Genomic DNA, 21,063 nt, shown 5'->3' on the forward strand with positions numbered 1-21,063 from the left:
ATGGTAATTCTAACTTTAATTTTTTGCGGACATCCATACCGTCTTCCGCTGTGGCTGCACCAATTTACATTCCCAGCAGCAGTGCGAGAGGTTTCCTTTTGGTCCACATCCTCACCAACACTTGCTATTTCTTGTCTTTTTATTATTTTAGCTCTAAGAATAATAATTTTTAAAAATATAAAAGATATGTTTGTATTTGTTTTCCTATGCTGAATTCTTAGATATGCATACCAGGGCAACATAGAAGTGCTATGTAAAGGATTTGTTAGGCAATCCGAGAATGAGTTCTCTCTGTTAAAACGATGCAATACAAAGTCACTTGCTTCTTACCTGCATTTTTTTCATAGAATTACTCTATCTAAAATCAAAGCCATCCTCACTGAGATCTTCAACAACAACTGTTCCCTTGTCAGCTGGGTTTATACAACGATTTCCGGCCAGTTGTCAAGAAATCAATCAGAGTACCATACAACTATTCTTGTAAAAATAATCTAAACAACCCAATGGAGATTACTCATTATTCTGAACAGAAATGACCAAAAAGCTGTTGATTATATCCTGTTCTTAACTTCTCTTAACATACCTGTGTAATAATCACCATGCCTGCTATGTTTCACTCGTGTGCATCCTGTTATTTCCCAGGCCAAACCAGCCTTTTAGAAATCCAAATGAATAAATAAAGTCTCAGAGGAAAACTCAAGAATTCTTTAGCTGAAGGCTGCAGCCAACTTTACCCTCCCACCATTAGCTAATTCTCCCCCCAGCCTCCATCTTCCTGACACCTGCTCAGAAGTGATCCAAAAAATGACAGCCTCTGTGCGAGCTTGGGCAACTCATGTCAGCTCTCTGGGCCTCTTTTCCTTGTTGGTGAAGTGAAGATGGTGACAGTATTGACCTTGTAGGCTTGTGGTGAGGATGCACTGACATCTTCAGAGCACCCAGAAGCGTGCTGGGCACACAGCGGTAGCGATAATAATCTCCAGGTGTCTGTGCTCCTTCCCGCCTCCACGGCACGCTGCCCGCTCTGCCCATCCTCCACCCAGGCCAGACCATCTCCTGTGTGAGCTCTACCCACTCCCATGGTATATCACGGGAGAGGAGCACTTTTCTCTCTTCTGAAGGGTGCTCCCAACTTCCCAATGTTTGTAGCCTTGCCTGCCTGCACCTCCTCCCCGAGGAAGCACTTGCTGTTACCCCTTGAAGTATGTCCTCACCCCCTGTGCTGAGGAACCACTCAGAGTAATGCCACTCAGGGCTGAAAGGGTCATGTTTCCACCCAACCATGAGGCAGTGTTCCAGGTAGACATGCCCCTCCATCCTCTGGATGAGCTTGCTGCCTTCCTGGGCACACTCCCAAGAAAATGGCTGTGAAAGGGAGAAGTTACCTCTCTTCTCCCTCTCCTGCCCACACAGAGGCCTGACTATGAACTCTTTAGTTCCTCCCAAAAGAGCCTGTACTCTAAAAAAAAAAAAAAAAAAAAAAGTAGAGCTTCTACTTTGCACCAGACACCGGGATAGACAATAAAAAAAATGGATTCCTGCTTTGAGTCTTGAAGGGCTGCCAGAAAAGTACAGTCAATTATGATGCAGAGCAACATATTGCTCCAATAATAGAAGTCCAGGGCATTGGGGCAGACAGAATGTTGGCACATATGTGGGAGATGGCCTTCAGGAAGGCTTTCTGGAAGAAGGGGTGTCCTAGCAGAGATCTGGTGACTTTGTAGGTACTAGCCAGGCTATTGAAAAGGGTGTGAGTTTAGCAGAGGGAACTGCAGTTGCCGAGAACCAGATCTGAAGATGGCATTAGAAAGTGTATGTGCTGGTAGGAGGTAAAGAACATGCGGAAGAGAGGCAGAAACAAGGTAGGAACAGGAACCATTATAACAAACAGGAAGGCCTGGAGGCTAAGGGCAGACGTAAATTTGTCAGACTCGTGCTTTATTCTAATACTTAGAACAATGACTAACCTCAGTGCAAGGAACAGATTGGAAAGAGGGGACCATTGCTGTTACAATACCTGGATCTGCTGGGAGCCTGAGCCAGCCAGTCGTGAAGGACGGATTTCAGAGATCTTCGAACAGGAGAAAATAACAGGATTGGATATTTGCTGGTTGGAGAAGAGAGAATGAAAGGGCAGGAGGAATCAGGATGGTACATCTGTGGGGCTGCTCACACAGAGGCTGGCTTGTGGGAAGATGGTGCATTGTTGCAACTGTTGAGTTTTCGGGTCACCGTGGGGCCCTGCAGGAGGTGGGGCCCTGGATCGGAAGGAAATCTGGAATGGGAACAAACTTGGTAGTGATCAGCCCAGACATAGATGTTTTGCAGGAGTGTCATCCCAAGGAGAGTACGGGAGTAAAGACAGAAGATGGTCGCCACAGATTTTAAGGCTCACAAACCCAGAGGGAGAAGGCTCAGCTGGAGACTGATGAAGCAGCCAGACCGGAAACCAGGGGGCGGGGCGGAGGAGGGCCGGCAGGCAGTGCTTAGAGCAAGAGGCCCAGGTGTGTTCAGTGCCGATAAGAGGTCAAGAAGATCAAGTGTGAGAAAGTCATTTGGAAGTGGCAGCAAGGTCATCAATGACTTTGGGAGAAAAATTCAACAGCAGCAAAAGGTTTGAAGCTAGATTGTAAACAGAACATTTTTTAAAATTGTCTATCAGAATCTTTCACTCTAATAAGAACCTAGATAAAATGTCAAGAATTTCTTTGCAAGGAGCAAAGACTCATCACCTCTTCTAAAATTGCTCAGATCTGATCAGCAAAGAGAAGACCCATGATGACTTGTCAGAGTCTCTCAGGTGGGTATGCAAATCAGGCCTCCCCATAACCCTGGGTTGGGTGACAAGGTTTTCCAGTTTTCTTGCCCTTGGGCTGAAAGGCAACTGCAGTACCATTCTCTTGATCATCCCCTAAAATGCATTCTCATCTCTGAATCCTTCCTAAATCTCACTCCATCCTTCAGACAGGAACACTCCACAAATAGAGAAGGAGAGGCACATGTTTGCCATTGTGGGTTTTTGTTAAATCTACAAGCTGTTTAATCATCACCAGTTCTTAATTTTGCTGATAGCATCTCTGCTATTTTAGCAGAGGTGATGAGTCTTTGTTTGCAAGTCACTGTTAAGACATTCTTGACAGCCAAGTCTCCGGCATGTTACCGTAAAGGACGCTGTTAGAAGAACATTTTAGGGATCATTTAGCACATATTTTTTTTAAATCAGCTAATATATTCCCTGGAATATTCTTTTTGCTTGTTTCTGTTTTGAAGATAATTGCTTGTGGCCACATTTTGCTCTGAGGCTGCATTTAACTAGTGTTTTCACTGAAGACACACTTACTTTGCAGCATCTAATTTCTAACCTTTTATTTGGTTATGATTTCTAACTTTTTATTTGGTTATAATTTAAACTGAAACTCCTATTCATTGCTATGACTAAAAATACTCAAGAGCAATCAACATGTATGGACACTTTATTTATTTACTTATTCACTTCATACTTTAATGTTTATGCAGAATTTCATACTCCGAGGAAAACAAAATCCCCAAATTTAGTTACTGGATCAGTGCTCACAAAGTCCTAAGAGGAGCATTAACCATTTGCAGACTTGCTTGAATCCAGTTCTTGCTTGAGTTCTATTCTTAGCCCCTTTTTAAAAAATGTGTAGGGGAGTCTACCAAATCCCGAGTAGAAAGCATAATAATAACAAGCATTAGATGAAAAACCCTACATCCAGTGTGGCAGCGGTGTGGCCACAGAACCGAAGCTGTGATGGATCCCTAAGTCAGCCAGGTGGGGTACCTGACTGCCCCTGCAGTGAGCGCATCTGAAGACTGTGTCGAAGTGCTGCTCGTGCATCCAGGAACTCCTGAGGCTCCTTCCCTGGCTCGTAGCCCGATCTAAGATGAAAGAAGCATAAAGGAGTTTTGGACATAGAATTCTATAACTGTTGTTGAAGTTCAGAGGCTACTGTATACACAAATGCAAATCTGCATTATTGCATCATAGTTATGTATTAACAGAGAAGGAACGTTAATAAAGCATCCAAACAGGTAACACATATGCCTTTAATAGTGACTCAAAATTTCAGGTTTCACAAACTTAGTCATCGTGACAAACTTGCTCCATGATCAACATCATCCCCTGATCAATCTCTGAAAGGCCAAGGAGGGCTGCCGTGGAGGTTTCAGTAATCAGAAGGCCTTGTATCACTTCAAGAATGAGCCCAAGGACCCTTACTTTTAAGGCAGATAGACGCTGTATTTCTTGTGAAGAGTCAGAAGTCAGGGGGTGAAATCACCCAAACTGGGAGAAGGGGGATATAGAATGCATATCAGTACCGTAAGTCAGTCCGGCTGGCTAACATAAGGTAAGAAAACAGGTCAGGAGGAGAAAAACACATCAGCACCAAAAATATAAGATCTGGGAATACAAGGGGCCATTTGTGCAGCCTGGACAAACTCAGTAATAGAGGACGCCTGGGTGACTCAGTCGGGTACATATCCGACTGTGGCTCAGGTCATGATCTCACCATTTGTGGGTTAGAGCCCTGGGTAGTAAGGCTCTGTGCTGGCAGCTCTGAGCTTGGAGCCTGGAGCCTGCTTGGGATTCTGTCTCTGTCTCTGTCTCTGTCTCTGTCTCTCTCTCTCTGTCTCTCTCTCTCTGTCTCTCTCTCTGTCTCTCTCTCTCTCTCTCTCTCTCTCTCTCTCTCTCTGCCCCTCCCTGTCTCTCAAAAGTAAATAAGCATTAACAAAATTTTTCAAGAAAAATCAGTAATATAGTCCCAGAGGTGGAGATACAGAGGGTAAAGTACTGTCATCTCCTGCAATTGCTTCCCGTCACTAATACCGACCTGAGTTAAACCGTTCTCCTCTGCACTCTCGCTGGCCTGACGCTTCCCACCGCCTTGCTCTCACACACAGTCTGCCCTACCAAACGGGAGGTGCTCAAGCAACAGGATTTATTTTCTTCATCGCTGTGTGCCTGGCATCCGCCACAGAGCCTGGCATGTGGTGGGCACTCAGTAAATGTCTGATAGGTGAGTGATCGAATCCAGGAGTGAATTCTTGAGTCCCACGCCTCAGACACGCCTGTGGCATCGCTTAGGGAAGCGGCCACACTGAGCTCTTGTAAAGAGCGCCGGGCTCTGGACAAATGAGGCTCTTGGATCCCGTCAGAGCTCCTGGCTGCAGCGACTGCCGCCTTCCCCCAGGACTGGAGAGGAGGAAGCAGGAGACCAATAATCGAGAGGCTCTTTCCCCTCCGCGGGCTGCTGGTCAGCGGAGGCAGTGCTCCTCCGCGCCTAGCGCAGACCCCGCAGCACGCAGGGATGGGCGTCGTCGCCCGGCACTCCCTTTCCCTTCGGAAAACCAAATGGAACTTAACTCTTCCTTGTATGAGACTTCAAGCCTCACTCAGGGAGGGGTCAGGAAACATTCAGGTTCTGATTGGAGGCTCGACACCACAGCACAGTGACCCTCTGCCTTATGGGTATGACAGGTGTGACAAAGAAGACCTAGCGAACCCACCGCCACTTCTTCGCATGGGGGCAGCGAGCATGGAGATCATTCTGCCGTCTCCCCGCTCCCCACCTCCATGTCAGAGGCTCTCGACCTGGGCTGCACGTTAGACTCCCCTGAAGAGTTTTATAAAATCTCTGGACCACGCCCTGGATCAATTAAAACGGAGGTGGGACCCAGGCATGGGCATATTTTACAGTTCGCGGCCGATTCCAGTGAGCAGCCAAGCTTGGGAAGTACGGCTGTCCTTACAGTCAATCAAACTGCCTCCTCGGTTCACAGTCGGCTGAGCCCTCTCCGCCCTGCCCGCGCTTTGGCTGCCGGCCGGGCCCTTCCATCTGTTCGGTGGCGGCCGCAGTCACTGCCGCTTGTCTTTCTAATCGTTCTTATCTCTGCATATTCATATGCAATGTTGTTACCCTGATTTAGAGGACTGGAACAAGACTTTTGCAAGATTTTATAACTCATGGCAGCACAACAAATGCACCTACATTTCCTTATAAGTGCACATGTGTTTGTGTGTATATATAGATATATTCTACCCAGAGTTTAACTTTGCTTTAGTTATTTCTTCGTGCCCAGAAAATTGTATGAGCAGACTTCCTTCAGTTTCAACAGGAGGTGCCAGTTTATGAAGTTTGCGCTGAATCTTTTTCCCCCTCTAGTGGTACTGCGGGGCATGTCAGCTTTTCGCGCGAGGTTTCCTTCTCAGACTACTAGCCAGCTTCTTGGTTCCCGGCAGCATCAAAGGAAACCAACTTCAAGGGCTTTTGCTCTCCTCTGCTGCATTAGCTCCAGTGGTGCAATTTGCCCTCATGAAAAAAAGAACCCAGTGAGAGTGTAACTTACTTCTCAGCCTTTTTTTTTTGGTCCTCCAAAAGACCTTCCAACAATCCCAGTAAGAACAGGCCATTAACTTAGCAGCTTTATTGAGAACCTACATGCCAGGCACATATGAATGAAAAGAGCTGTATCATCTCAAAGGATCTTTGTTGCTGTTGTTGTGTTAAAATATTATAGTGATTAACAGCTCGGCACTGGAACCAAACTGGTTCAAATCCCAATTCCACATTTACTAGCTATCTAACCTCAGGCAAGTTATTTAAACTCTCTATGCCTCAGTTTCCTTATCTACAAATGGAGATGACAATAATACCCTTCTCATAGAATAACTATAAACTACTGCTTGGCATTATTATCATCCTAATTGTGAAATGTTTCTTAAGGGTCCTCATTTTACTCTAGAATTACCTGCTTAAACATTCCTTTCTACCAAGCAGTATATAGAACATTTTAAACTTATTTATAAGCCGTAGGGTACCACCACGGTCTTCTGCCTCTTTTCCCCAGGCCAGTTCACAGGCTTTTGTTTATTCCTGACCTGAAGCCATTTCCTCACAGGTATGTAGACTATGGGGCAGCAAGCTACAGTGAGAAGCCAAAATCCAACCTAATGTTTATTTTTTGTAAATAAAATTTTATTAGAACACATCTACACTTACTTATTTCTATATTGTCTGTGGTTGCTCTCATACCACAATGCAGACTTGAGTGGTTTCAGTAGAAACCATACAACCCATACAGCATAAAATATTTACTATCTGGAACTTCACAGAAAAAAATGTCTGCCCCTTATCTACACTTTGAGTCATTCTGGATTTGTGCTCCCTGAAATGTGCCTGAAGAACTCTGATCTATTCTAAGGCATTCTTTTAAGAAGGCCTCTACAAGAGCCTGCCTTGCCACAAAACAACATAAACAACTTTGAGCAACTAGAGAGTAGCTGATCCCCATTCGTTTCTTCAGCAAGCATTTATTGAACCTCTAATCCTTGCCAGGGATTGCGCAAGATGCTAGGGTAAAAACCTACCATTGATAAAGTCCAGGGGGTGGGATCCAATGCCTCAGATTTAGCTACAGGACAGCACATTTTAGGGCACAAAACAAGACTATCCCCATAGGGGTGCTCAGGGAAGGCTTCCTAGAGAAGTCAATGCTTGGGTGGAGTCCAGAACAGTTAGCATTTTAGCTAGAGTGCAAAGACAGAAACCTGAGAAATGAGCACGTTGGTGACAAAAACTCCAGGAAGACTGGAGTGCAGGCTGCGTGAAGAGGGATGAATAGAGATGAGCATCTGGAGAGAGAAGGTGGGAGGTCCCCGTCCATTACCGTCCTCTCTCTTGGGTTGCCCACCCAGTCTCATTGGTAGAGCTTCTAGACAAATCTCTCATGCTCATTAAACTCTGCACCAAATGTTGGATGATCAAGGGGAGAGGACATAACCCATCATTCAAGGACCTTGTACAGTCTTGTGAAGGAGGTGAATATATAAGCAAATAATTACAGTGCAGTGTGCTAAGTACTAAAATAGAGATTGATATGCAAGTGACTAACTACTTTGGAAAATCACAGAAATTTCCATAAAAGATCTGACTTCAGAGCTGAATCTTAAGATATCATATAGGGCGCCTGGATGGCTCAGTCAGTTCAGCGTCTGACTTTAACTCAGATCATGATCTCATGATTGGTGGGTTCAAGCCCCAAATCAGGCTCACTCTTGTCAGCACTGAGCCCGCTTCAGATCTTCTGTTCCCCTCTCTCTCTTCCCCTCTCTTACTCAAACGCCTTCAAAAATAAATAAATATTTTTTAATTTTTTTAAGATATCATAGGATTTCAGGAAGAGGAGATAGCATATGCAAACAACTGAAATATATTGTTGATTGAATGGTGTTTTTGTGGACCTACAACTATTTTTTTGCTGCTGGAACCTCAAGTTCCAAGGACAGAGTGGAAGGAGATGGGGTGAGAGAGGTCGAGAGAGGCCAGTCCAATAACAGCCTTATTATAATACACTTAGGAATTTGATGTTTACTTGATGAACCATGAAAACCAATAAAGGGTCTTAGGGAGGGGGCAAGGTGGTCTTACTTCCACTTTGAAAGATTTATTCTTTCAAGGTGACAGTATTGCAGATCAAAGGGAGGGGAGAGCTTTGGGAGCTATTAGCTATTTGGGACCAAGTACATGCTTGGTCTGTCCTTACATACTTGGTACATCCTTCATATAAATTACAAAAATTTATAAATTCAAAAATAAGCATTCCCTCCACATTTATAAAACATATTGCCCAATTTAGAATTTTCCTATCTCACCTTAGACCGCTTCAATGTTTTCATTTTCAACCTACAACAAAGACAGTTAAGAAAATCTATTTGTTGTCCAGGGTCACTTGGCTGGCTCAGTGGAGCATGTGACTCTTGATCTCAGGGCAGTGCGTTTGAGCCACACGTTGAGTATAGAGATTATTAAAAGAAAAAAAAAATAGAGCTGCCAGTGTGAGTCAATTGGTTGAGCATCTGACTCTTGATTTCAGCTCAGGTCATGGCCCCAGGGTCGTCAGATCGAGTTCCACGTGGAGCCCCCCACAGAGCCCCATGTCAGGCTCCATGCTCAGTGTGGAGCCTGCTTGGGATTCTCTCTCTCCTCCTCCTCCACCTCTCTCCCTTGTGCATGTGGTTTCTCTCGCTCTAAAATAAAAATTAAATAAATAAATAAAGTTGTTAAAAGAAAAAAGAAAATCTATTTGTTTCTATATTAGAAAACCTAATCCTTAATAGGTAAAATAGGGGGTGCCTGGGTGGCTCAGTCGGTTAAGCCTCTGACTTCGGCTCAGGTCAGATCTCACATTCGTGGGTTCGAGCCCCGCAGCAGGCTCTGTGCTGACAACTAGCTCAGAGTCTGGAGCCTGTTTCCGGTTCTGTGTCTCCTTCTCTCTCTGCCCCTCCCCCTCTCATGCTCTGTCTCTCTCTGTATCAAAAATAAATTTAAAAAAAAACATTAAAAAAAAAAAAACAGGTAAAATGGTTTTTTCACACTCAGTGATGCCCTAGCAAATGCTCAGCAGTCCTAGACGGGAGGCCAATTGTCCTGGGTAGTACAGTATTTCAGTAGGGCCACATGACAGTTATGCAAAGCTGAGTCAATATTAAAGTTCTTAATAGGCTTACCATTGATCCCCACACATTGTATCATTCCTTGGGGGAATTGCTTTCCCTCCAATGCTAGACTTACAGATTTTCCTACTTTCATGTGTAGGAATTAAAAATTAGATTCATAATATTATTTCAATTGTTTGAAAAGGAAGAGTCTTTGCAGGGATGGGCTGGCACCAGCCTGTACTGACGCTCAGGAACTGATTGTCACATCTTAAGGAATTTTGCTCATTGTTAAATACAGCCATTACTAAAAGTTAGTTGTATAAACTCACAATAAAATAAATTATGTTAAAAACCAAGGTAATACATATTCAACAATCACTACTTCCTAATCATTTTGCTGCATATTACTCTCTATGTTCTTGAGTTATGCACATCTGTTGTGTCTCTATGGTGTAAACACTCTCTCTTCCCAATTTCTTGCTCCAATAATGTCACATTGACAGCTTGAAATGAAGTACGGTAGGAGTATTTATACTATGGAAATGGGCAAATAGTACAAATCAAAACTATAAATATTGATCAAAATTATAAAAAATGGATTTTCTTTTCATTTGATTGGCTTATAAATGGTAAATTATGTAAATAAAATGACCTATGATCTGCTTAAAATATGACTGAGGAAGGGCTAGCGTCTAATACTGTCTACTGAAGGCTTTCAAATTGTTCTTCTGTTACTTTGTGAAAGGTAAAGAGAAAAGCAACATTCAACTCTGAGACAAATTGCCATAGAGAATTCACACAACTCCCTACAAGAAAAAAGAGACATTCCGTTTGGAGGCATGTGGGTCCACCGCTGGGCAGCCATGCCACAGGCCACAAATGCCTGAGCTAGAGCCGCTGAGAACACACGACCTCGTGCCAAACCTTGTCTCTCTGCATGTAGGGTGGTTTCTACCACCATAGCCAAGAAAAACTGCCAAAGATCCCAGCCAACCTTTTCAACATCTCCAGAATTTATGCCATGGGAAAGCAGGAGGTGAGATGAGGGTGAGAACAGACCGATCTGGGCAGAATCCTGGCTTTGCCTCATACTGGGTGCTTGTGTGGGGGCAAGTCATTGAATTTCAGTTTCCCTAAATACAAGAGGGAAATAAGAATATCTTTTCTTTTTCTTTTTTTTAATGGTTATTTATTTACTTCTGAGAGACATACAAAGAGAGAGAGAGAGAGAGAGAGAGAGAGAGAGAGAGAGAGAGAGAGAGAATCCCAAGCAGGCTCAATGCCATCACCACAGAGCCTGATGGCAAAGCTGTAACCCATGAACCTGTGAGGTCATGACCTGAGCCAAAATCAAAAGTCAGAGGCTTAACCAAACGAGCCACCAAGGGGAAATAAGAATATCTTAAGTGCTGTTGAAGATAAGACATCTAAAGTCTTCACATAACAAGTGGTAATGTTATTAAAAACACAAACAACAACACCACCTAAAAACCACCTACGGTTGTGTAAGGATGATTTTTCCCTTCTTCCCACCCACCCCAGGCTCCATGAGCTACTCTGACAGTAAGTAAAGAAGTGTCTGGGATTTGGCTTAGCTTTTCTTTTGGTTTTATCCTTAATTTTTATCCTTAATAGTAGCCATATTCACGGATCTTTTCTTTTTCTCATTCTTTCCTAACTTCTCTTACTCAACAAATGTCTCTTTCTACTCTATATCAGGAACTGTGCAAAGCTCTGAGGACACAATGTTGAAGAATAATGGTAGGAGTAACAGTCATAGTAGAAGTACTGGTAGTAACAACAGCTAACACTTACTCAGCACTGACTGTTGTGTTAAAGAAGCCCAGCCCTGCTTTCATGCAGCTGACAATCTAGTGTGGGCAAACAGGTATTTAAAAAATAATTACAGGCAAACATTTCACAGAGAATGTATTTCACTATCTTTCTCCATTTTTTAATATAGGCTAAAAGATTTGGGTAAAAAATATTAAAACTAAGGCTAAATACGAAGAGGGTAAATTAAAACAGATTTCCTTTACTTTCCTCTGAATAATTTTGCTTCAATATTTTTGCAAACAAAAAACAGACCAAAAAACTTACCCTGAATAAATAAGAGCTTGGTGGGGAAAATGTGGTAGAGAGAGGGAATAAGAATATTATGGATAAATGATTCCATAATTAGGATACAATTAATTTGAAGTTAATAATACAATTACAAGAGTTTGGGACTTTTTAACCAGTAAAACAATTTGGATTCCTTGCAGTTGGCTATCAGGATAGGTCATGACTATTTTCTGTTTAAATTCTACATTTATTCCCAATCTTCCCACTTTCCACCTAGGGACAACAAATTTTGGTTTGCAAAGCCTAATTGACTGATTCCCAGCCTGGGATCCATGAGTGTGATAATGGGAATCTATGAGCCATTTAATGGTTGAAAAAACACTGGCAGGGTTAACATTTACCTGCAGTAAGGCTGCACAGACTCATTAAAAGGTTATGCTTCTTTGCTTTCTTTGGGAATAATATCAAGTAATTGCAGCAACTGGTTATCTTAGGCAACTTAGCTATTATGGCATCATGGGATTTATTGATGAAACATTGTTTTTAAACATAAGGTCCATGTTGGGGGAAGCATTGTAATAAAAGGGATCTCTGGTTCTGAAATCTTAGCGCTCCAAGCTGAAACAAAAGAAACTAGGCTACCTAATGGAGCAGCATTCTGCAAAAGTAGTTTATGAAACAGAATTTTCAAAAATTTCTATACAAAGGTACATTTCTCGGGAGAGAATAAGAGAGTTTTGCAGACACATCTGCATCTGAAATTGCAAATAGGTACAAAAAAGACCATTTTAACAGCTTTTATATTTTTTTAAGGGATGCAGTCACTGGGTGTTATTTCCTAGACTTCTGAGGGTCATATACGAAAGGCAGAATTGCATTTTAACTTTTATTTTAATTCAGGGTTTCAGAGAGCACGAAAAAGGTATGACGCTTAGTATTAAGTCTCTTTTTGCGGGTTTTCTACTCTCGATGTGTGCATCCCAGGAGATATTCTTAAATTGCCTACTATAATCTTGGGCTTTTATGTTTCATTTCTGGAGGAGCCTAAAATAATTTGATGCATAACTTTCTTTTCCCCCAGAGTTTCTCGTGTTTACTAGCAAGCTATTTGGGTAACTTCTTTTAGGAAAGTTATGGAGATTAATATGGAATATGTTGCTCTTACAGGATTATGAAATTTCATGTTGCAAAACGGAAGTTTAAGGAAACATTACGCCCATATGATGTAAAAGATGTCATTGAACAGTATTCTGCTGGTCATCTAGACATGTTGTGTAGAATTAAAAGTCTCCAAACACGGTAAGCAATAGAAATGTGATCTGTTGTGAAGGAACAGGCATAAAAACTATCTAAGAGGAACTTCTCTTTGTAGACAAAACTCTTGAATCTCATATTTTCTAATTCATTTTTCATGGGTAATGGCACTTTTCTTTTAACATAGATTTTTATTGAAGGATGTAAATCAGGCATTAACCTCCAACTAGAGTATACAGTATCTCAGTTTCCTCATCTGTAAAAATGGGGCCCATGTCAGTGCTTGCTTCATAGGGTTGTCATGAGGATTGAATGAATTAATACACATTAACCAAATGCTCAGTAATTGTTAATGGTTGTTGCTGATGTCATTCGAATAATTGCCACTATTGTTGTTTTGTTATTCTCTAAATCCTAAGCATCCTACAAGAATAAGTAGTCTTTCTCCTTCATTATCTGGCCCACAAAAACAGACCTTTTCCTTCTCTGACCTCCTACAGCATTTAGAATGATTACAGAACTACTATTATAGAAACACTCATAATCTTGGTATACTGTGCCAGAGAATTGGGCCTGAAAAACAAGGTGTTGGTTCTCATGTTGTTTCCTGGATGCAAGTGTATTCCTCTTGTTCATGACTAAGACTAAGGCCTTTCTCTCCCTTAGTGTCCTGTACAGTGCTAGATACACACTCTCTCTCCTGTGAGCATCTTATTGAGTGATTAAAAGAAATGAGTTCAATATGTTCCTCCAACCACATTTGATTGTGTTATCTTGAAGCCAAAATGTTCAGTCACCTCAATTTTTTAAGAGTCTTTGCACTCTCAGGCACAAATTACTGGTGTTTGTTTGAAGACTTCTTAAAACACAAGAGTCTTAAACATTTGTTTATACCCCACAGCACACATAGCCCAGTGTGAGGCATATAATACGCCCTTAGTAAAACATATGTTGATCAGTTTTAAAAATCATAATTTGTTCATTCATTCATTCAGTCATTCATTTATCCAGCAGGTAATTATGGAGTCCTGAATGTGTGCCAGGTACTATGGACATTCAGAGATTAATAAAATAATGACTTAGTCCTTGCAGAACTTGCAATATAAGAGATTAGATGTCATGGCAGAAGGAAAGCACTTCCTATATTCCTATGCAGACAAAGCAAATGGCAATGTTGAGTCAGTACTCCTGATAATTCAGTTCTAACATACACACAAAAGAAGAAAATAATCCCCATTTCAGTTGGTCAAGTCTCCTTGGAAATTATTTTAGCTCATTCTGTGGTCATGTTACAATCTCTGCCTGTGTGGCCATGATCTTCCAAGTCCTTTAATAGCATTATCTGTGGCTCCAAGCATTTTTATAAAGTTGAACTGCTACAGAATTTGTAGAACTAAGCTTTATATCTCCAGCTCATGCAGTGTATATCCAACTAGAATTATCACTTTCTTATCTGCCTATCTCCCACATGTCAGATGTACTGAATAATCTGTTCTATTTACATGAAATAATCATAATTATGATTTTGTGATTTTTTTTCAGCAGTTAAATTCAGGAAATGGCTGGTCAGAGATGGAAACAGACAAATTACCTTGTAGTTTAGGACAATTTTGCCTCCAGAAGATAGCCCATAAGTGACTTCATCACCTACCGGAATAATGAGAAAATTAATCTCATGTGTAATTCTCATGTTAAGAAAATAAACACATAACTGGAAAAAGATCATTTTTATTCCATCTTACATAAATTAGAGACAATTATCTTTAATTTTTCTTTTCAAAACATTTCATTCTCGCCTAGAGCAATCTCCACCTTCAGCATTTATAATCAGATCTCCTCTTTCCCTGATAGTGTTGACCAAATTCTTGGAAAAGGGCAAATCACATCGGACAAAAAGAGCCGAGAGAAAATAACGGCAGAACATGAGACCACTGATGACCTCAGTATGCTTGGCCGGGTGGTCAAGGTTGAAAAACAGGTACAATTCAACTACAGTGATTAACTTTTTAGTCAGAATATTTTTAGTCAAAAATGTAGGCAATTGGATGTGTTCTTGTGATTAATATATTTTTAAGGCATAAAATCAAGAAAGAGTGAATGAAATTACATTTTTTACGCGTAGACAGTGTTCTCTAAAACTCTTAGATTTCCACATAAGGAATAAAAAATTTCAACTCATCAATTAATACTTGAACCAGAGGCAACTATAGATTGCCAACAGTAAAATAACGAAGATCTATTTTTCATTTGTGTTTTGGTGATTATCTTTTTCACTCTTTAAAAAACAGACCAAAACCTCATTATAACATCATGGTACATTGGAAATTGCTAACCCTGAAGCTGTATCTTCTCATACAAAAATAATTGTCCAAACCAAGAAACAGACTCTTAACTACAGAGAACAAACTGATGCTTGCTTACAACGGAGGGTGGGGGGGGATGGGTGAAATAGATGATGGGGATTAAAGAGTACACTTATGATGAGCACTGAGTAATGTATAGAACTGCTGAATCACTACATTATTCACTTAAACTAATATAACACTGTATCTTAACTCTACTGGAATTAAAATTTAAAACTTTAAAAAAAAGACAATTGTCCAGAAATAAAATGCTCCCCCAATCTAATCAAAAATATTTCAAGTATTAACTCTGAAGCATTTTATACATTTATTTTTAAATTCGGAACCACCTACATTGATATTTAAGGTCTTACTTTCATTATAGAAATTCCTGACCAGACTGCAGTAGTGTCGCAGAATGATTTCTTGGAGGAGGCTTAGCGAAGGCAACTTGATTGGCCTTGGAGTCTTGAAGTTACTTTCATATGGTGCTTATGTGTTTTTTGAGAACATCAGTGGTCTATTTTAAAGATTTAAGGGAGCGGGTCTTGGTAGAGATTATGTAGAAGCCAGAGCATACCTCTCCTCCTAAATCATCCCTTGCCCCCACCACTGAGAGACGTGCATTATACTCAACATTTAGCTATATGGAAACAACCTGACTGAACTTTTTAATTCTAGAAACGAAGCCCATTCTTATGACAGGTTACACTCATATGTAACCATTTCCCCCATTTTAGGTGCAGTCCATCGAGTCCAAGCTGGACTGCCTACTGGATATATATCAACAAGTCCTCCGGAAGGGCTCTGCCTCAGCCCTCACTCTGGCCTCATTCCAGATCCCACCTTTTGAATGTGAACAGACATCTGACTATCAAAGCCCCGTGGATAGCAAAGACCTGTCCAGTTCTGCACAGAATAGCGGCTGCTTATCCAGATCAGCTAGTGCCAATATCTCTCGAGGCCTGCAGTTCATTCTGACGCCAAATGAATTCAGCGCTCAGACTTTCTATGCGCTCAGCCCTTCTATGCACAGTCAAGCAACACAGGTGCCAATGAGTCAAAGTGATGGCTCTGCAGTGGCAGCCACCAACAGCATTGCAAACCAAATAAATGTGGCACCCAAGCCAGCAGCCCCAACAACTTTACAGATCCCGCCTCCTCTCCCAGCCATCAAGCATCTACCCAGGCCAGAAACCCTGCACCCGAACCCCGCAGGCTTACAGGAAAGCATTTCTGATGTCACCACCTGCCTTGTTGCCTCCAAGGAAAATGTTCAGGTTGCACAGTCAAATCTGACCAAGGACCGTTCTCTAAGGAAAAGCTTTGACATGGGAGGAGAAACTCTGTTATCTGTCCACCCCGTGGTACCCAAGGACTTGGGCAAATCCCTGTCAGTGCAAAACCTGATCAGGTCAACAGAAGAACTGAATATACAGCTTTCTGGAAGTGAGTCAAGTGGCTCCAGAGGCAGCCAAGATTTTTACCCCAAATGGAGGGAATCCAAATTGTTTATAACTGATGAAGAGGTGGGTCCCGAAGAGACTGAGACAGACACGTTTGACGCCGGGCCGCAGCCTGCCAGAGAAACTGCTTTTGCGTCAGACTCTCTAAGGACTGGAAGGTCACGATCATCTCAGAGCATTTGTAAGGCAGGAGAAAGTACAGAAGCCCTCAGCTTGCCTCATGTCAAACTGAAATAAGCTCTTCGTTTTCCTTCTAGCATAGCAGTTCCTTTAGCCAGACATATCATTGCATGAACTATTTTGAAAGCCCTTCTAAAAAGTTGAAATTGCAAGAATCAGGAAGAACATGAAAGAAAGCTCATAAGCCTGTTATCTTTTAATTGCATGAAAATGCATGTTAGGGATGGCTGAAATTCCAAGGTACATAAACATTAACCCACTCATTTAGTAATGTACCTTGAGTTTAAAATCCTGAGAAACCAAACACTGCTAACGCTTTGGGGTGTGTGAAAATGTCAAGATTAGGTCATTTAGAAGATTTGACTCTGTGTTTTGAAATTACAGGATAAACAACTTCAAATTTCAGGCGTGATTAAATACAAAATACGTTTTCAAAATTAGGCCATATTGTATATGTAAACACAATGGCTACCATCAACCGCTGCTAACAAGGTATCAAGTAAAGCAGAACTTGGGAATAATAGAAACGGCTGCTTATTTCAAGATACATTTGCCAACCCATTCCTATTCAGTCATTTTATTATTAATGTAATTTGAATGTCAATCTGTGTGCTTTTGGTGATTTAACGCTGTGGCAAGCAATTTTGCACATCATTTTCATGTTGTTCTTTAGGATGAGAATGTTCTTCAGTTAGAAAGTGTGCAAATGACGAAATTCAGAGCCAGTGGGGCAAAGAGACTATTTGATACATGTGAGTTCATGGGACATATTCCCTGATGGCTAAATCAACTTTATAAGTGGTCAACTTCTACACAAGCGAATACAATACGGATGAGTCGAAGGAGCAGCGCGGCTGGGCTGATCTTTCTGCAACCGCTCCCCCCGGGCTTGCTGGTAGTGTCCGAAATCATCATTCCCCCTAAATTGACAGACAGGCAGAATCCTGGGGATTTTGACATTTTAGTGAGTCTGAAATGGGAAAGGCTTGAAAAGAATCCAGACACAACACCAGGAAGTAGGTGAAGTTAATGAAAATAGCCTCGCCTTCAGAGGGCAAAGAGAGGGAGAAAAACAAACCAAAATAGAAGAACTTGATCTTTTTAGAAAATGAATATTACTAGGGAATTCAACTACCTAAACATCCCTTCGTCTTATATATAAACAGAGAATTTTGCAAGGTATTTATTTTTTAAGATGCCCTAAATGTTTTTTGCTATTACGTAGTGCACTTTGCATATGGAAGGCTGTAACGAAACTTCCTTTACTTTTTATACTGGAGCGAACATTTTCTATTCTCCCCCAAGAACGTTGCCCCAAATCTAGAATTACTGGTTCCGTTTCCTGGTATACACATCTACAGTTAGAAGCCAGGTACCCCTGGCCAGGTCTGCAAATCAGAACACTTCATCATATAGCCACGACAGCAAGGACCCAAGGGAAACAAAGGGCAAGATGCATTTGCCAGAAAGCAAGCCATGCTGACTGCTTGCTGGAAAGCTCTCTAGCTGTCTCAGAACTTCAGCCAAGGTCATGGCATTCAAAAAAAACAAGGAGAAGCCAGAGAGCACTTCAGTTCAGTTAAACTCCAGCCACAGAAGGACTTATGAAAGGAAGTGTTTTTTCCTTGGCAAATAGTGCTCCTCCAAAAACAAACCTCCAGCCACCAGGAAGACAAAGCAGGGAGAGCAACTGGCCGTCCAAAGGCAGGAGGAGGCCCTGAAACCCACCAGTCCTTCCCAGCTGCCTCCTCCAGCTGGCTTTCTCCATCCCTGACTCTCCTACTTTTCCTCTCCAATAACTTATCAATTCCCTGCCACTCTTTTGCTCCTGAACTTCCCCAGGCCTTACCCAGTCTCCATCCCCAAGTATACGGATTCCTCACTCTTTCTCAGATCGGCTTCTCAACCTTTTAAAACCCTTGTCCCTTTTGATAAGCACTGAAATTTTGAAAGCTTCCTCTTCTCAACCCACCTGGATTCTGGCGTAACCCCCTGGGGTGTATCCTTCAGAATCTTCTTGGCCTGCTGAAGACACTCAGAAGTTAGGGTCTAGATTTCACACTCCGGTTAAAAAAGATTTTCTCAAGCTTTTAAAGCAATTATTTTCATTTTTGAAGCACAAAATTTTAGCAAATTATTAAATGCAGTTTTTCACCTACTATGTCTCTACTCAGCCTGAAGTTGTGATACACTCTCCCCCGGAGGTTGTACACACACACACACACACACACACACACACACACACACCATTCCACTGACCTAAAGCCAGACTCCTGCCATGCACTCTGCAGGCTCTCTCCAAATATCAGTCCAGGAGGAGGAGGGAGGCAGCAGTTTTCAGGTAGCACTGATTCCTGGACATACTCTGTCCTGGGTCGAACCCCACTGGCAGCAGGAATTCTGAATGTATTGGGGACCCCTCCTTAGGCCTCTGTAGGCCTCAAACACAGTACAATTCATCCAGCATTGCTGAAGACTGAAGATTCAGAAACAAACCCTAACTGCATCACTGAGGTCTTAATCGTAGCAAAATGTGATAAACCACGATGTGAAAAACTTTTATACATTGAAGCCATGACCATTTTGTGTCTATCTTATTCTAGCACAAAAACTCTTGGATGTTAAAAGATAGCTGTTTTGTATGCAAACTGTAGGGTTTTGTCTGCTGTGTTACTCTCGACAGAGTTGAGAGGGGCCCCCATTCACACTTAGCGCAGTCCCATTGGTCCACGCCAAATGGTGTCTTGAAGCACAATTTAGCTGAGCACGGAGCAGCCGGCCGCCTGCTCAGGAGTTTGTCTGCCTTCTTCAACATGTAGGGCTGGTCAAGCTGACACGTCCTAGCAAACATCCCTTCTATGAGGTTGACTAAGAATATTGCTGTGTCTGGTCTAAATGTTTGCATTTTGTTCAACTAAATTAATATCTGTAGGTTGCAAGTTTCGTTTTAAGTGAGACGCTTTATTGAGTTTGTAAGTCTTTATCTCCTGTTCAAAGGTGCCTTTCTCACCTCCCATTGACTCAGTGATTCTGAAAGTTGATATCTGCAGGTGAAACAAGTCTAATAGAGAGGAGGAAATCAGGCACAAAGTGACTAATTCTCATGCCCATTGGCAAAGCAAAACTACAAGAAAGGATGAAATCTGACCAACTAAATTAACGGATCACTTCATTCAACCAGACTGAGAAAATGTCATAAACATTAACGTATCTCCCCAGAAGCTGATATATTTTGCCTTAAATGACATGGTTGTGTTTTTGTAAGAGAAACTTAATATAATTATGTGCATTTTAAGTGAGCAATTCTAAAAGTCAAGTATGACAATACAGTTGTCTGTTCCTGAAAACAAGTAAGTCAGGAATATCATGCCCATCTCAAGCTATCATTGAAATGTAATTTCCTTTGCTCTCTTTTACTGGGATCATTTGTTTTAAAGTAAAACATTAAAAATATGTCTACAAACAGTTAGTGTGACTGTTTTTATCTGGAACTAACTGGTTGGTTCCGAACTCACTGGGCCCAGTCAGCCAAACTGGGTGTGTACAGATTTGGGACTGAACTATAAAAGTTCCCTTTCTGCAGTGTTAGTGAAGAACCCATTGGTAATTTGGGGAGGGGGGATTTGCAAATGTTTTTGAGGGTGTATCATAAGAAAATTAGGGCTGCCTGCGTGGCTCAGTCGGTCAAGCACGACTCTTAGCTCAGTTCAGGTCTTGATCTCAGGATCATGAGTTCAAGCCCTATGTTGGGCTCGGCACTGCGTGTGAAGCCTACTTAAAAAATAAAAACAAAAAATAAAAATTAACTTGATATTGATCAAAACTCAGATAAGCAGTGCATGTGTATTAACTGTACACATATCACACATGCTTTGTATTAACTCTAATAAAAGGCTTTGTTAAACAGGTGATAGGAAATCACTGAGGGACCAGGCAGGTGCCCAAAGCTGCAACCTGTGGCTACTCAGAATTACCATTTTTAGCACCTAGCCGGCAACAGCTTACCAGAGGAGGACTTCTCCAAAAGGGATCTTTTCCTTCTTCCCTAAAATAACCCATTCCTTCTAATCTCGTAGGAATTTTGTGCTAAGTATCCATGGTTAATTCCAGCAGAATCATTTTACAGGGGCCTCTGAATGTTAGGACTCTAGAATACAAGGTAACAAAGCCCTGACAAGAGCATTTGAGACCGAAGGAAGAAGGAAGAGGGAGTGTTTTCCTGGAGGATGAGGTGAGGGAACCTCCCACCATGGCTCTAATGAGACCAAAAACGTAGATACCTATTCTACTACCTTCT

At 41.8% G+C, this 21,063-nt stretch overlaps 1 protein-coding gene across 1 annotated transcript in view; it reads left to right on the top strand.

Annotated features, from left to right (window-relative positions):
* KCNQ5 (potassium voltage-gated channel subfamily Q member 5) overlaps nt 1-20,235 on the top strand; it is a 512,482-nt gene extending 492,247 nt beyond the window's left edge. Inside the window, exons 13-15 of the mRNA XM_029943186.1 lie at nt 12,692-12,823; nt 14,630-14,756; nt 15,861-20,235. Coding sequence (XP_029799046.1) covers nt 12,692-12,823; nt 14,630-14,756; nt 15,861-16,823 — 1,222 coding nt within the window. The 3' untranslated portion in view covers nt 16,824-20,235. The remainder of the gene's footprint in view (nt 1-12,691; nt 12,824-14,629; nt 14,757-15,860) is intronic.
* Nucleotides 20,236-21,063: the final 828 nt, after the last annotated feature.

The sequence above is a fragment of the Suricata suricatta genome, chromosome 7, assembly GCF_006229205.1.
Source record: "Suricata suricatta isolate VVHF042 chromosome 7, meerkat_22Aug2017_6uvM2_HiC, whole genome shotgun sequence".
Lineage (NCBI taxonomy): Eukaryota > Metazoa > Chordata > Mammalia > Carnivora > Herpestidae > Suricata > Suricata suricatta.